Genomic DNA, 14670 nt, shown 5'->3' with positions numbered 1-14670 from the left:
GTATTGGCGTATGTAGTACATTCGTTATTAGTTAATATCCCTTAAGTATCTAGATTTGCCTATTTTCTATTAAAATAGCATAACAACCGTACCTATTTGAAATTTAATCGAATAAAAAAAGACATTTTGGATTATTTAAACCCATTATATATATGACCACATGGAGACTTTATTTAGTCATGAGATCAACGGTGAACTTGTCAATATTATCGTAGTTACAGAAGATATCACCATCACTGAATCACACAATCATCGCAAAGACACCATTGTAATTTAAATTTTAAAGTATATTCTATACACAAAACATAGTCGTTATTCATTAAATCTCTTTTCTATTGTGGTATTCGTCTTTATATTTTCACCTGTCGCTTAATACATAGGTACCTACCCGACCACGTTTTAATCTCATGAAGTGGTCAACTATTTCAAAGCTTTTAAACCACTCGATAAAAAATAAAAATTATTTTTAATTTGGAAATTTAGCTTACCAGAATCAAGTAAGTATTCCACTATAAATATGAGAAGGCCAACTAATTACGAATAGATAGTAGTGAATCCTAAGCCTGTGTAAAATTGAAAAATGTGTTTATTAATTGTTTTTTATTTTGAAAAATGTATAACTTATTAATATAGACAACATTATTACAGAAAACTAATCAAATAGGTGATGACAGAAAAAAAAATAACACTGTGAAAGCAATACATTTCACAATCCACTCATCTCAATATATAAAAGTCATTTGAGTATAAGTTGTTATTATGCATTTGATCATGTAATTTCATCAAAATTTAAATAGTCACAACAATTAATGTGGCTTAAATGCTTTAAACTAAGGTTTTTAAAAAAAGTTATCGTGTACCTAGTCTTAATGTACAAGCCTTAAGTATTAAAATAAAATATATAAGTATTTAACTTCAAAATGCATATGAAAGAAAACTAGAAATTTATTTTTTGAATACCACGAGTTCAACTTCTAAGGAACCTTATAATGAACTTTTAAGCGGTTTGACTTAGGAAAAAGAAAAAAATTCAATAATCTTTTTTCTTTTTTGTAACAGTTTTTTTTATTTACAAAACATAAATGTACAAAGGTAACTATAATTTATCATAGGGAACATAAAAATACTTACAAAAAAATGCTTAGAATTAGGTTTTTAAAAATAATAATGTTATGAGATATATATGATATAAAGTTTCATATTAAAAGTAAAAGTCAATATTTTAATGTCCAGGAATGTAGGTTACAACTACATACATTCATATCCGGATACTCGTTGTCTTAACATTATAATGGCATTGGTTATTTTTAATGCTTGACCTAGTGGAACTTTTAATTTTTTCATGATATCATCTTGAGTTAACATTAAAAATGAATCACCATCAATTTCCTATAAAAATAGTCATGTATTAAGTTATGTACAAAATCACAAAAAAAAAAAATTAAAAAATAAATACCTGTTCAATAAAACGATCAGATATACTCATTTCTTTGTTGGTATTAATATTTGATTTATAATAATCCACCACTTTTTGAACATATGAAGCTACTTCTTGAATGGACCATTTTCTTGCATCAGTTGAATTGAATAATGGTATACCTAGTTGAGCATTATGTATGGTCCAAAAACTGGTTTGTGTTTCCATTGATACTGAGCCCAAATTATACCCCAAAATGCTCAAACCAATTGTTTTGCTCAATTTGTTGCAATGGTATCTTGAAATGTCGTTTCTTATATCAGTATCACATTCTGGTTCATCGGCTGCATTCAACAGCAAATTTAATCTAAATAATTTTTTTAGTATCCATAATTATTTTTAATTAACTCAGTTATAAATAAAATAATGACACTTATAAATTGTATGAGTTATAATACCTTTTTCCATTTATTTTTTCTCTGATTCTAGCCATATTCATATGTTCTGTATTTATTCTGGGTTTTTTCTTATTTTCATCAGTTTTAATTTTTGAACTATACGACATTCATTTAATTAAATTAGTTGTCAATCAATAAGAAAACATAAAAAAATAAAATGTATAACTACCTTGGCAATGTTGTGTTAATTATAACATTATGAGCTTTCAATCGATCAGGCATCTTAGCCAACCCAGCAACCGCTGTTTTCCATGAATCCATTTCATATGGACAATCTATTAATTCGTCATGATCCATTTTCAAATTATTTGATGAATTGCCTTTACCTTTACAACCACGAATATTGCAACTCCAGAGTGTATTATATGCTTAAATTAATACATAAAAAAATAAAATAACAATCATTATAAGGTTAATTACTAAAAATTACACATAACTTTTAATTAAATACAGAATAAATGAGCAAATGAAACATTTCAAACGATCAATGTTTTTATGTATTTCTTACATTAGTTATGTGCCTATAATTAATTAAACATAATAAAAGAGAGGCGACTAAATTCAGTAATATTTAGTAACATAATCAGTAAATTTATACCTGGAGGCAGTTCAATTGGATGGTTAGTTTTGGACGACCATCCAACAGGATGTATATCTGGACTATCATCTTCAACCCAGTATGCATAATCATTATCAAATCCATCATAAACAATTTTTAGTTCATCGCCTCTAACATCTACTACCTTAGCAATTCTCAATAGTCTTGGAACAACAAGATCAACAACCTCAATAATCATATTGTTAGAAAAATCTCGTAAAGGTCTACGAATAAATGCATCTTCAGGAACAGGTTTACTATTTGTCTCTACTAAGTATTCAATCCAATCAAAAGGTCTTCTTCCTTTCATATCTAAAGAAATTATAATGTTTTAATACGCATTTAATGATGAAAAAATAACAAGTTACCATTATAACCACTAGGCGGAGACAGGGTTCGACCATTGTTATCACACCATTTTACTGGATGTATATTAGTTGATGTAATATCTACCCAATAATCAAAATCATCTGTCCACCCATCAAAATGAATACGAACACGGTTACCCAATATATCAGCAACAGTGGCAACACATATTAACTGTTTTGGAAGTGTACGAGTTAATTTATCTAATGCTTCTAATTTACCTCCAATATGAAATTTGTGTTGATTTTTACAACTCTATGTATAAAAAATAATACATTACATTTTATAATATAATTTTAAGCTAACAAATTAATCCTTTAACATCTAGGACAAATTTTCCACAATTTTCGGAAAACTTGCAAAAATAGTGCCAGCAATAATTTTCGCAGTATATTATTTGTATGAAAATATGTCCAACTAACCTAAATAAGTAATTTAAAACTGATGACAGAATACATTTAAAAAAAAGCGGGTAAGTGGATGTTGCTCTGCTGTACAGTAGGTTACAAGTGGGTCACTGTATAATGGATGGAATTAAATTTGAATTCAATGATACAATATCATTGTATAAGAAAAACGATTCTGAGTGGAGACGGTATGTCAGTCTTGGTTTAAGACATATTAATACCAATATATCCGAGTCAAAATTCGAAGTTTAAATGCTTATAAAAAAAAATTGTGCATATGTATTTTAAATATTTAACAATTGCTATTGTAAAAATATATCAGGAGCCTTGTATTAAATTTTCAAGTTTTTTTAACCAACAAATAAAATTGTATTGATATTTATAGAAAAAAAACTAAAACAATTGAAAACTGACAATGTCCCTAAACAGTTCAAAAAGAGTCAAATTATTTTCAAAATTTTACCGTTTATAGAAAATGCAAATATAAACAACCTGTGAAAATTTCATATATCTACGGCCATTTGTTTTAGAGTTACACCAAAAACCAAAATCGATTTTACGTAAAAATTCAAGTTTTTCCTTAATTTTTCTTTTGTTTTTCACGTCGCTTTTGAAAACTACTGAGAAATTTTTACTTTTGACCCTCCAAAGTACCAACTAGATTCACTTTCCAATCAGAAAAGTTGCTGTTGAAGAAAATCGAAGCAGTTTTACTGTCCTAAAAGGTGATGACAGACACAAAAAAAAATCAAAAAAATCTTTCCACTCAGAATCTAAAATATGAGATATTATGTGAATAAAAAAATTTGTTGGTTTTTATAACTAACCAATATTAAATTAAGGTTGAAGTTGTATTTAATTATTTCACAATTTTAAATACAAATTTAACCTTGTTGGTTAAAGATCATTAATTTTTACCAGTATAAAATAGTAATTTACTATCACTTACATTAAGGTTTTTAGTTGAGACGAAATTGCGTTTTGGAGCAGGTAGGGCTTGACATTCTCTAAGGTAACTAATCCAATCAAATGCATTTTCATAACTGTATGGTGGTTGTAGAATGCGTGAATTCATTTCACACCATCCCGGATGAAACAAATCTGGACAATCTGCATTTACCCAAAAATCATAATCATCCTCATAACCATCAAAATGTAATTTGATGCGGTATCCTAAAAAAAAATATAAACATACCAAACATTACAAATTTAGTTAATTAAAGTCATTACTCATCACCATAAAAGAGTTATAAGCATAGGCACAAATATGGAATGGTTTGGGGGGAGGAGATTAGCACCCTAATTTACAGTATATTTTTTATTTTTAACAGAATTAAGTAAATCCATCTCTATTAACACAATATTTGATATTTTATGTTGTATACAGTGTTTGTTTATTTAAGGTTTTTTTATTAGTAATTTCAATACTCCAATTGATACAACTAATATACTAACAAATTAATGTGTAATTAAGACTACATAATAACTTTCAGGATTTATTCAGAATTCAAAAGATAACTTAAGACCAACATTTATATTTATTAAAATATTAAGAAAGAAAACATTAATTTGTAAGTAATGCAGAACCAATTAAAATGCATAGAAGAATTTAATGTAGCAATAATTTAATCAATCAACTTGTCTACTTGTGAAAGGCAGTTATCACTTATCAGCCGTAAAAAAGTGAACAAATGTATGAGATAGACAATGCTACTGCAATTGTGATTGAGTTGATTAGGGTTACTTAATATTGAAAAAGCTATAATTGGTAAATAATCAAAAAAAGTCCAACAGGAAATCACTTGTAATGTTGTACATAAGTAATAATATAATTTTTCTTTCAACTATTGTAAATTAAAGCAATATTTCAAGTCAAGTCAGGAGTTTTTAAGTAATTATACTATTTATTTGTTAAAAAATAGAAGTGCTTAATCTCCTCTCAATGTAATTTTCTATTTGCACCGATGATACCAAATGAAATTTAGTTAAAAATTACCACAAACTTCTGATACAGTCATAACACAGAATAGTGCTTCGTGTTTGGGATCAATGCCTTCTAGTTTTTGTCCTACTACAAAGAAGTTCTTTTCAGTGGGAAAAGGTCTATCAAACAATTTTTTAGGGGCAGATCTAAATTGCAGCCCTGTCATATATTTTAATACATCTTTATCTTCTATGAGAGGCTAAAACAAAATATAAACATACAGACTTCATCAAAAATTAAACTGTTATGTATAAAGTATACTTTTAGATCAAAATAGTTATCATCCTCATCCTCATCCTCATCATCATCATCATCATCATCTATCACTATTGGACAACTCATTGGCAGTGATGAGTTTAGAGATTGATTTTCATCTTCTGATGGTTTATTAAAAAAATTTTTTAGCTGTGTATTAAAATCGTCATTTTCTGTAATTATTTCTGCTGGACAAGAATTTGTTAACAATTGTTTCCTTTTATGTATTCTATTTTCCAATTTTGTTAAAAGGTGTTTTCGGTCAACAGTAGTGTTTTTGGATACATTGGAAGATTCATCAACAAAATGTTCTTCTTCAGTTGCTGTTTCAGTTTGTTTTAAGTCTAAATTTTTACATGTAAAACTACAGTATAAATCATCAATTAGTTCAGGTTCATACACCAATGTATCACAATATTCATATTTGCAAGAAATAAACTGATCAGATGTATCATCTGAAAATAAACATTATAAATATGTATTAAAAAAATCTTATGCAATTATGCAGATTAAGCTTATAATAAACGTTTTACCTTCATCAGAAGAGTCAGTCTGAGCATCTAAATCAATAATTTCGTCACACAATGGTACTTTATACTTATTTGAAGGTTCTTCAACTGCTCTTCTAAAATTTGAATTCTAAAAAAAATTATTAATTGTGTAAATAGAATATTGACCAACCAAAAATAATTAACAAACAATATCTGTGATGTACGAGTTTCAATATTATTTACATTTATTATTTCATCATCAGGGCCACTTGAATCATCACTTCCATCTTTTAGCATTTCATAAGAGTTCAATTTTGTATTAGATTTTGTAAGAGAGTTTGCAGATAAAAACTGAATTGTTTTATGATCATTTTTAGTTATTTTACCTGAATTGAAACAAATGATATGTAATTTATGGAAATAAAATAATTTTAAATAATAATTTATACCAACCATATCTAGCACAACTTAACGGTAGACTATCTGATTGCTTCAAAGATGCTGAATTTGATGACAGCTTAATAAACCTAGGCGAAGTACTCATTTTCTGGTGATAATTTGTATTCATTTTAACCTCCCCATTTTTTACAAAAATATTAGAATCCTTTTCTATTGAATCTTTACTTGTAACAGTATGAGGAATAAACTTTTTATTTCTACTCTCATTGCTAAGTTCATTTTGTCTAGACATTTTACTCCAAGAAGACTTTACAGCTGGCACATCAAGTATTTTATGCTGAACATTTCCAGTTTCCTTAATATTTGCAAATTTATATGGATTTCCTAAATGAAAATAATCAACTTTATGCCCATTTGGAGAAGGATTTGTAGCCAATTTTTGTTTAGTAAAATTATGGTTACGTTTGAATACACTTTCAAAACTATTGGGTACCTGTCCTTGATTTGTTACCATTTTATATTTTCCCTCAGAGACTGGTTGCATTCGAGATATGAACTTTGAGTCTTCTTTATTTTTACCCTTTAATGCATCTTTTGACGACATGACCATAAATTGTTTTGTTTGTTCATTTGGTCTAATTACAGTACCAGATGTTTTTAATGTAGGTGATAAGGAAGAATTAGACTTTAACAATGGTTTTGTAGGCATTCTTTTGCTTATCATATAATTCATACCATTGTGTGGGACAAAATAAACTTCTGATTCTGATTCCTTCGAAGATGTGATTTTCAATTGTTGTTTTGGTTTCAAACAACTTTTTTTACGACCAACTTCAATATTACCTAAAGACTCTGGTCTTAAGCGTGTAATTATAGTTTTTGGCCTGTCAGCTGTAGCTGTGGATGCTATTTTAAATTGGTTAGATTTTATCAAAGGATTGAATTTCACCAAAGAGGAGTTATGTTTTGGAACAAAATATTTCTTTACGTTTAAAGAATTATTTTCTTTTTGTCTTGTAAATAAGTTTGTATTTTTAGTAGCACCAGATACATTATTTTCCTTTATTTGCACCATTTCATCATATATTTCAACATCAGAATCATCTTCTGAATCATCACTCACTATAATGTTTTCTTCGGGTATTTTACCTGAAGTACGCTTATTCAATTCTTTTCTTGCATCTATAATTCCACAATCACTGTTGTCACTCAACAAATCATCATCATCTACATCATCATCATCATCTTCAATCACCATTAATGATTCATTACGCAAAGAGTATCGAGGTAAGTCGTACTGAAAACTAGTTTCTCTTGTATCATCATAACCACTATACAGCAATGAATCACGATCATTATATGAATCAACATCCATTATGGTTTCTATATTTTCATCAGATTCTTCCATGTTTTCTTCAGTAAAGTTATCATATAAACCCTGGAAAATATCTTCAATTATTAAAATAATTTCAATGCATATTTTATTATTCTACAGTAGTATTATTGAGAAAATGTTAAAGGTACAAAAAACACAACAATCTATACATTTAATCTGTTAAGCTTCAAAAAACTTAAGAATCAAATTGATAAAATAATATTTCAAAAATAGTTAATGTTCAATCAAAATGTTTAATCAAAAATACCTAATGTTATTTTTAAAAAGATAGTAACATCATAGGTATTAAGTTTGTGTTAGTTTCTATCTGATCTATCAACAATATTTCCAACTTTTAATTTGTTGTCCTAAGTTGCCAGTCCACAATATACTTTATATACCTATCAAATAAATTGACTTGCTGAAAAAATTGCTACTAAACTAGAAAAATATCAAAATTCTACATAATATTGTATTTTTATGACTTCCTGGCAAAGCTCAAGTATTTGACATTCTAACACACAATAATACACAGCACATTGTGTGCTGATCAGTTATATTCTCTGATCCACTCTATAAATAAACAAACTAATATCTTAGTCACATCACATTTGCTATACTAAAATTGCTTAAAACAATAACCAAATAAGAAACATTCAATGACTTCCAAATTTTAAATTGAAATAGTATTTAGATATAAAGTTCATTCTACATGGCTATAAAATTTCATCTGAATATACATCACTATTATAGTTCTACCTTCAACCTATTTTTAAAGGGCTAAAATAAAAACAATTTTTAAGTGTTTGATGGTTTTCTAAAAAAATTGCTAACCACCAGGCAACTTATATCAAACGTACCTATTTATATTTGTATGAACCAATTTATATTCATGTTGAATAAATTGTAAATTTTAAAGTAATAAAAAGTAATGAAAAATATATGCACTAAGTAGCTAACCTACCCTAAATGTTTAAGTATACTTAAATAATATTTTTTAAATGCTAACACTAATGTATGTTACCATAATTTAATTCATGCAGTTCAAGATTTATATAATAAAAACATTAAAAATTAAACAATGGGAATTCAAAATAAAAACAATATTATTAACATTTTTATTATACACTGAAATTTTAAAATCAGTAGATTAAAAACTATATAAACATATTAAATTGCAAAATTAACATAAAAGTTAGTATAAATAGAATTAATTAGCGTAGAGTAATAAATAATTTATTCATATTTTCAAATAACGAATGATTTTAATAATATTTATCCCCATATTTAGGTAGTTAGGTTAGAGTATTAAGTACAATGAGAAGCATAAATATTTATTTAATTGCATTGGCAACAAATCTTTCATTTTAAATGGGAAAAATTAAATTATTAAATTACATTATATTAAACAATTAAAAAATATCAAAAATTAAGAATGTTTGAATTCTTGTTTGAATTTGTTTTATCTGTAATACCTTATAATATAAGATTTTGTTATTATTTATTAATAATTGGTGTAAATAATACTTCAACTTACATGTAAACATCATTATTCATTAAAATGTCTCCATAAACTTCAAACACAATAAAAATAAAGATAGGTATTAAAATATAGAGTATTGTTTTTCAAATTTGCTCCATAAAATAATTATGTAAAAAACGTAAAAAAGTGAGTAGAGAAGATTAAAAGTGAATGTATTATGTAGTCAGTAATGTCTATTTTCAAATTTCCATCCTAATGTATGGTGTCTACTTATAACTGTGTTATAACTAATAACTAATAAAGTCACTGGAAAATTCTATATAGTACATACATTAACCATAGACGAAGATGAGTTAAATGATAAAAAGTTTATAATAAAAATTGTATTGGTTGTTGGTAACACGAGTGGAGCCGAGTAGAACGAAATGTCATGGAGTAAAAACAATGACCAAAACACGAACGACGAACGTCCAATGGTCTAATATTTTTCGAACTGATGCTCCCCAGTCCCACAACTGAACGAAGAATGCTGGTAGCCGAATGACTACAACTACGAGTTACAGTCTACAGAGTTTACGCTTCTTACGAGTGATACAATCTATACAATATAGTAGGTAAAGGCTACCGTATACAACAACTATAAATATACAGATTATACAAGCAAATGTATAATGGTCTTATAAGTATCGATAATATATCATAGTACATCGACAATATGTCGTAGATTCATTATTAACATGTGAGTACAGGTGTCAGGTGGATACTCATTGTTAGGTTAATTTCACAGAAATTAGAAAACACAATTCGTATTTTGTATCACACTGTTGATGCATAATTGTATTCGTTTGGGTATTGGACCTTGGGGGCGAAGACGTGAAATAACAATCGATTTTTGTCTATACCCCACCACTTGGAGGGGGATGGAAAAACTATTATTATTATATACAAATAGTATGCCTAATGCCTTGAAGAAAATAAGAAAATATGCCACCCGGCGCAAAACTGTAAATAAGAGAAATTTGAAGTAATATTGCTAACACTGGTAAATGGTCAGTTCAACATTGTTTTGGGCATTAGGCTTATCGTAAAATGTTCAAAATTCAAATGCGAATCATCATCATGAGTTCGATTTTCCGCTAAGAGGCAAGCTAATTTGGCCCCCTATAAACCGTGAATATTTTAAAATCGAACATAATCGAAATTCGTCAATTCCATTGATAATGCATGTAAACGTATGGGGGCCTTAGGCAATGACCACTTGACACTCGGATCTCGAGAGTTAGGAGTCAAAACTCAGCCAGTCGAATTCAGTTTTCAGCGACAACTGACACTATACATAACACTACAACAGTGTCAAACGTCGTCAACCTCAAGCAAATACATCCGCGGTAACATAGTGCCTGTCTAATTAATCAAAAAAAGATGGTAACTAAATTCTGAATAATTTTAACCATAAAAAGGCACCACCCCAAACCCCTCACTATATTTTTCAATCCAGCGTATGTAAATAATAAACATATGCAAAACACGTAGGTACGTCGAAAAGACGTAATTTTCAATTTGTTAAAAGGAACACAGGCTACACAGTGAAAAAATACAATTGTAAATAATATAGAGAAGTAGGTAATTAATTTGTTAACACAATATTTCCTAAAATATTGACTTTAAAATGGCACCATTTCGTAATTAGGTACATTGATTGTATCATCTTTGTAATTTTTTTTCTATTTTAGCAACGATTACTACGAATACTATTATTTTAATTTTGAAATCTATTATTTTATCTAGTACCTTATCAATTATCATTGTTATTTTTATTTCTTAGTATAAACAGACTAACTAAAATAAATACTTTGTGTTAATGTGTTATAAATAGCTCACTTATATTATCTATCTTTCTATTATTAAGAGCTACGACCCTTGAATATAGTTTTGGAAGAAAAACTAGGAAATGAATATAGAAGTTTTAAGTATTAAAAAATGCTTTATTGTTGTAAAAAATAACATAATGGTATGACAATTTAAAAATTTAGATACACACTTACTTGCAAGTGATGAATTTATTTTACCCAACAATAATTCAAATAAGTAGTAGGTAAATTGGCATATCGGTCTTCTTTTGAACTTTTGAATTAAAAGAAGTGTGTTTCCCAGTTTAAATGATTTATCATATTTTTATCAAACTCGCACGAAATGTTATAAGCGCCTGCGCAGCATCGTTTTTAGTGACACGCTCCAGTCGAGAAAAGAAAATTGAAAAATAAAAATTTATACAGAGAACTAAATATGTGTAATATCATTGTATATGTTATACTTATACATATTACTAATATGTATAAGTATAACATACATTATTATTTTCATTGATTTACAAAGAATATAGCCGGCAGTGGGGTTGTTTCAGATAACATTTACTTTACCGCTTAATTGAGTGTAAAATAGTATATTATATTCAATATAATATTTTAATTTTTAACAAATAATTTTTTTGGATTTAATTCAGAAAAGTTTTTAAAAGATCATTAAATTCGGATTTTAAGGGAAATATTAAAAATATATTTTTTAGCTCCCTATAATATGAACTACTCAACTATTTATGTGAAACCTTGTCTTAAATTTTCAATCCTTAGTTATAAAATTTAATACTTTAGATACAAAATATTATACAAATGTTCGTGATTTTGATGTATTTTGTACTCCTACTCACCATTTGTACTCGAGATGCTTATAAAAAAATCGTGCCTATGTGGCTATGTATCTTAAATATTTGTCAACTACTTATAACAACTTATGAGAAATCTCTTGCATTACATTTTCAAGCTTTTGATTTATCGATGATAACAGAAAAAATTTAAAGTTAAAATGTCTATAAATAGCTCAGAGCTATATTTTGAAAATGTTGCCACGATAGAAGACGATGGATTATATTAATATTTGCCGAAAATTTCAACTTTTTAAAATTACTAGAAACTTTTACTAAAATAAATACATTTTTCCTTACCAGAAAAGTTTATTAAGTAGAAAATCAAAGCATAGTTACTGCCCCAAAGAGTGAAGACAGACACAAAAGAACTAATAGTATGCATATTTTATTATAATTAGTGGCGTGTACAACTCATAGTATTGTTATACCTGATACTAACCAATAAAATATCTTATTTTCTTTCTATCCATACCTACCCATCCATTTTTAATGCATTTCTTGAGCAACACTCGGACCATTCACCCTATGTAACACGACACCGAGTATAATATTATATACCAGTATAGCAATTGAGCTTCGGCAGTACCCAGTAACCAGTGTAGGGGCGGCTCCAGGAGGAGGCCCCCTACCAAGCACTATATTATAATTATGTTAAAAACAAAATTAAGAAAAAAAACATATTGTAATACAGAAAGTTTTCTGAAAATTGTGCCCCTTTTCCTCCATCCATGACTCTGGAATCCATCCCTGTACCAGAGTTACTTGTACAGTCAACAACTACAACAGCCGAACATAATTTTAGTTCGTATTTTACATTCGCAGTATCAAACAAAAACAATACAACTATGGATATTGAATGGGGAAAAAAGGTAAAAATTGTATCAAAGGTCAAACCCAACAGGATGAATATTATGAAGCATTGATATGTAAACATTATGTCACCATAAAAAATTACTTTTTCTTTAGGCGAATACCTAGTTTTAAGTTTTAAAGACGTTTATTACATTTTTATAATTAAAATTAAATTGAAAAGATGTTACTTAAGTTATCTTTTAGAGTTTTAGCTGGAACATAAGAATATCAGTTTATAATTAATTCATTTCAACTTTCAAGTTGGTTTATCTATTGGCGATCGACATTCACTGTTGGTTCTTGGGATTGAGATGGCACTATGGCAAAAACAATGTTATACATACTTTTAGAGTTATACTACTGTTACCACATGTTATTATACATATGTTATTAAAATAGTAAATAGTAAATTACTTAATCATTTATCATACCTAAGTAAAATAAGTATATACCCAGAGATGATGGAGATGGATTACCTATAAGTATTAGTACATGTTGTAATAACTACTATATTAGTGTAGTAGTGTAATGTTGTATTTGTTAATTTTTTAAGGTTAAAACCCATGCATTTACATTTTGAAGAAACAATTTTTTGATAAACAATGTTCAGACTTGGATTGCATTACTTCATTTTTTTTAAATGGGTTTTTGTAGCTTTTTCTTTCACTTAAAGAAATTAGTGTTCACAGAAAAAAAAATATTTGTAAATGACAATATTAATGTAAAACTGTTGATCATAGAATAGACTTCTCTGGAATCAATGGTAAAACCATTATAATTATTCTGTGGTATAAATAATACATTCATATTTCATTTCTTCGCTCAAGTCAGAATTCAAAATAAGAAAACTAAAATATTAATTTATTTAACCAAAAATGGTGACCTTATCTTTATCTACCTAGAGTAGTTCAATGGCTGTGACTATTATTTTTTCTATACATTTATTTAAATTAGTATTTTTTTTTTTTTTTGTTAAAACATATTGTTATTTATTTAATAATAATTCAGAGTATTAAAGTAACTTTTATAGTGTGTTATTTACATACGTATATATTACAAATTAAATGCACTTCAGCTGTCTCCAAGTAAATCAAAATATTGTCCATAATTAGTTGAATAAGTGTTACCTACAAGGATCTACAAATTATAATTACTAAGAGTTATGTCTTTGGCATACATAGCTAAGCAATCCAGATAATTCAATGATCATAAGAATCATACTTGTAAAAGACAAATTATGATTTTCCGGTTAAATATAGATTTCAATAGATCTTTGGGGACTATTTTATACTACTTTATTATAATTGTTGGTTAAAATCAAACCTGTAAGTACATCAATTTAATTATTCTAATAAAGTAATGCTTTAACTGTACAAACATACCACATTATTAATACGCCTTGAGAAGCTTTTAAAAAATATGTAGCTTAAAATTGGAGATCATTAAATACACATATATCTATGTTCCTACATGTCAAACTGGGGCCCTATTTTGGACTCTGGAGCATTATCGAAATACTGAAAGCATGATACAACAGTCAACAATAGTGTTATTATTTTTAAATAGGCATAAACATATTTAGTAACATGTTTTTATAAAATGTTTGGTATCTACCTTACTATGATTTTTGTACTTATTTTTTTCAATTGGCAACCTAATTTAATTTGAAACATTGTTTTCTTTCGATATTAAGTGTCAGTGAGCAAAACTTAAATTCCAACTATAATATAGCTATAACGAGTTCTTTTAAAAAATAAATAAATGTTGATGTTCTTAAAGAAGAAAGCAGCAGTTTCATAAGGTTGTTTCATATGATTTTATCATTACAATTAAAACAAATCTATTACACATTTATAGTAGAATAATAGGTTTTATTAGTTG

The 14670-nt window shown here is 27.5% G+C and overlaps 1 protein-coding gene across 3 annotated transcripts; it reads right to left on the bottom strand.

Annotated features, from left to right (window-relative positions):
- Window positions 1–1129: 1129 nt before the first annotated feature.
- Window positions 1130–11384, bottom strand: LOC111029358. 3 transcript variants are annotated; one of them, XM_022308324.1, is made up of 13 exons: window positions 9565–9588; window positions 6430–7813; window positions 6220–6362; window positions 6019–6124; window positions 5492–5940; window positions 5243–5429; window positions 4196–4419; window positions 2842–3094; window positions 2474–2785; window positions 2045–2243; window positions 1876–1971; window positions 1457–1784; window positions 1130–1389 (listed from the first exon to the last, which is right to left on the bottom strand). In XM_022308324.1, exons 1-13 carry the CDS (start codon window positions 9571–9573, stop codon window positions 1249–1251), a joined length of 3831 nt encoding a protein of 1276 aa, XP_022164016.1. In that variant the 5' UTR covers window positions 9574–9588; the 3' UTR covers window positions 1130–1248. The 3 variants fall into 3 exon arrangements, with proteins under 3 accessions (XP_022164016.1, XP_022164018.1, XP_022164017.1); XM_022308326.1 differs by lacking the exon at window positions 9565–9588 and adding an exon at window positions 11279–11384 and having other exon boundaries at window positions 1249–1389; XM_022308325.1 differs by lacking the exon at window positions 9565–9588 and adding an exon at window positions 9288–9309 and having other exon boundaries at window positions 1249–1389.
- Window positions 11385–14670: the final 3286 nt, after the last annotated feature.

This window comes from Myzus persicae, unplaced genomic scaffold (genome assembly GCF_001856785.1).
Source record: "Myzus persicae strain clone G006 unplaced genomic scaffold, MPER_G0061.0, whole genome shotgun sequence".
NCBI classification, from domain to species: Eukaryota; Metazoa; Arthropoda; class Insecta; order Hemiptera; family Aphididae; genus Myzus; species Myzus persicae.
Note: the sequence above shows the minus strand (reverse complement) of the source record. Positions and strands in the feature narration are given on the sequence as shown.

What these genes read in the sequence shown, in the direction of transcription:
- LOC111029358 (XM_022308324.1), bottom strand. An exon ending in GACTGACTCTTCTGATGAAG is followed by an intron (nt 5,941 to 6,018) that starts GTAAAACGTTTA and finishes GTTTATTTTCAG; the next exon opens with ATGATACATCTGATCAGTTT. An exon ending in GACTGTATCAGAAGTTTGTG is followed by an intron (nt 4,420 to 5,242) that starts GTAATTTTTAAC and finishes ATTTTTTTTTAG; the next exon opens with GATACCGCATCAAATTACAT.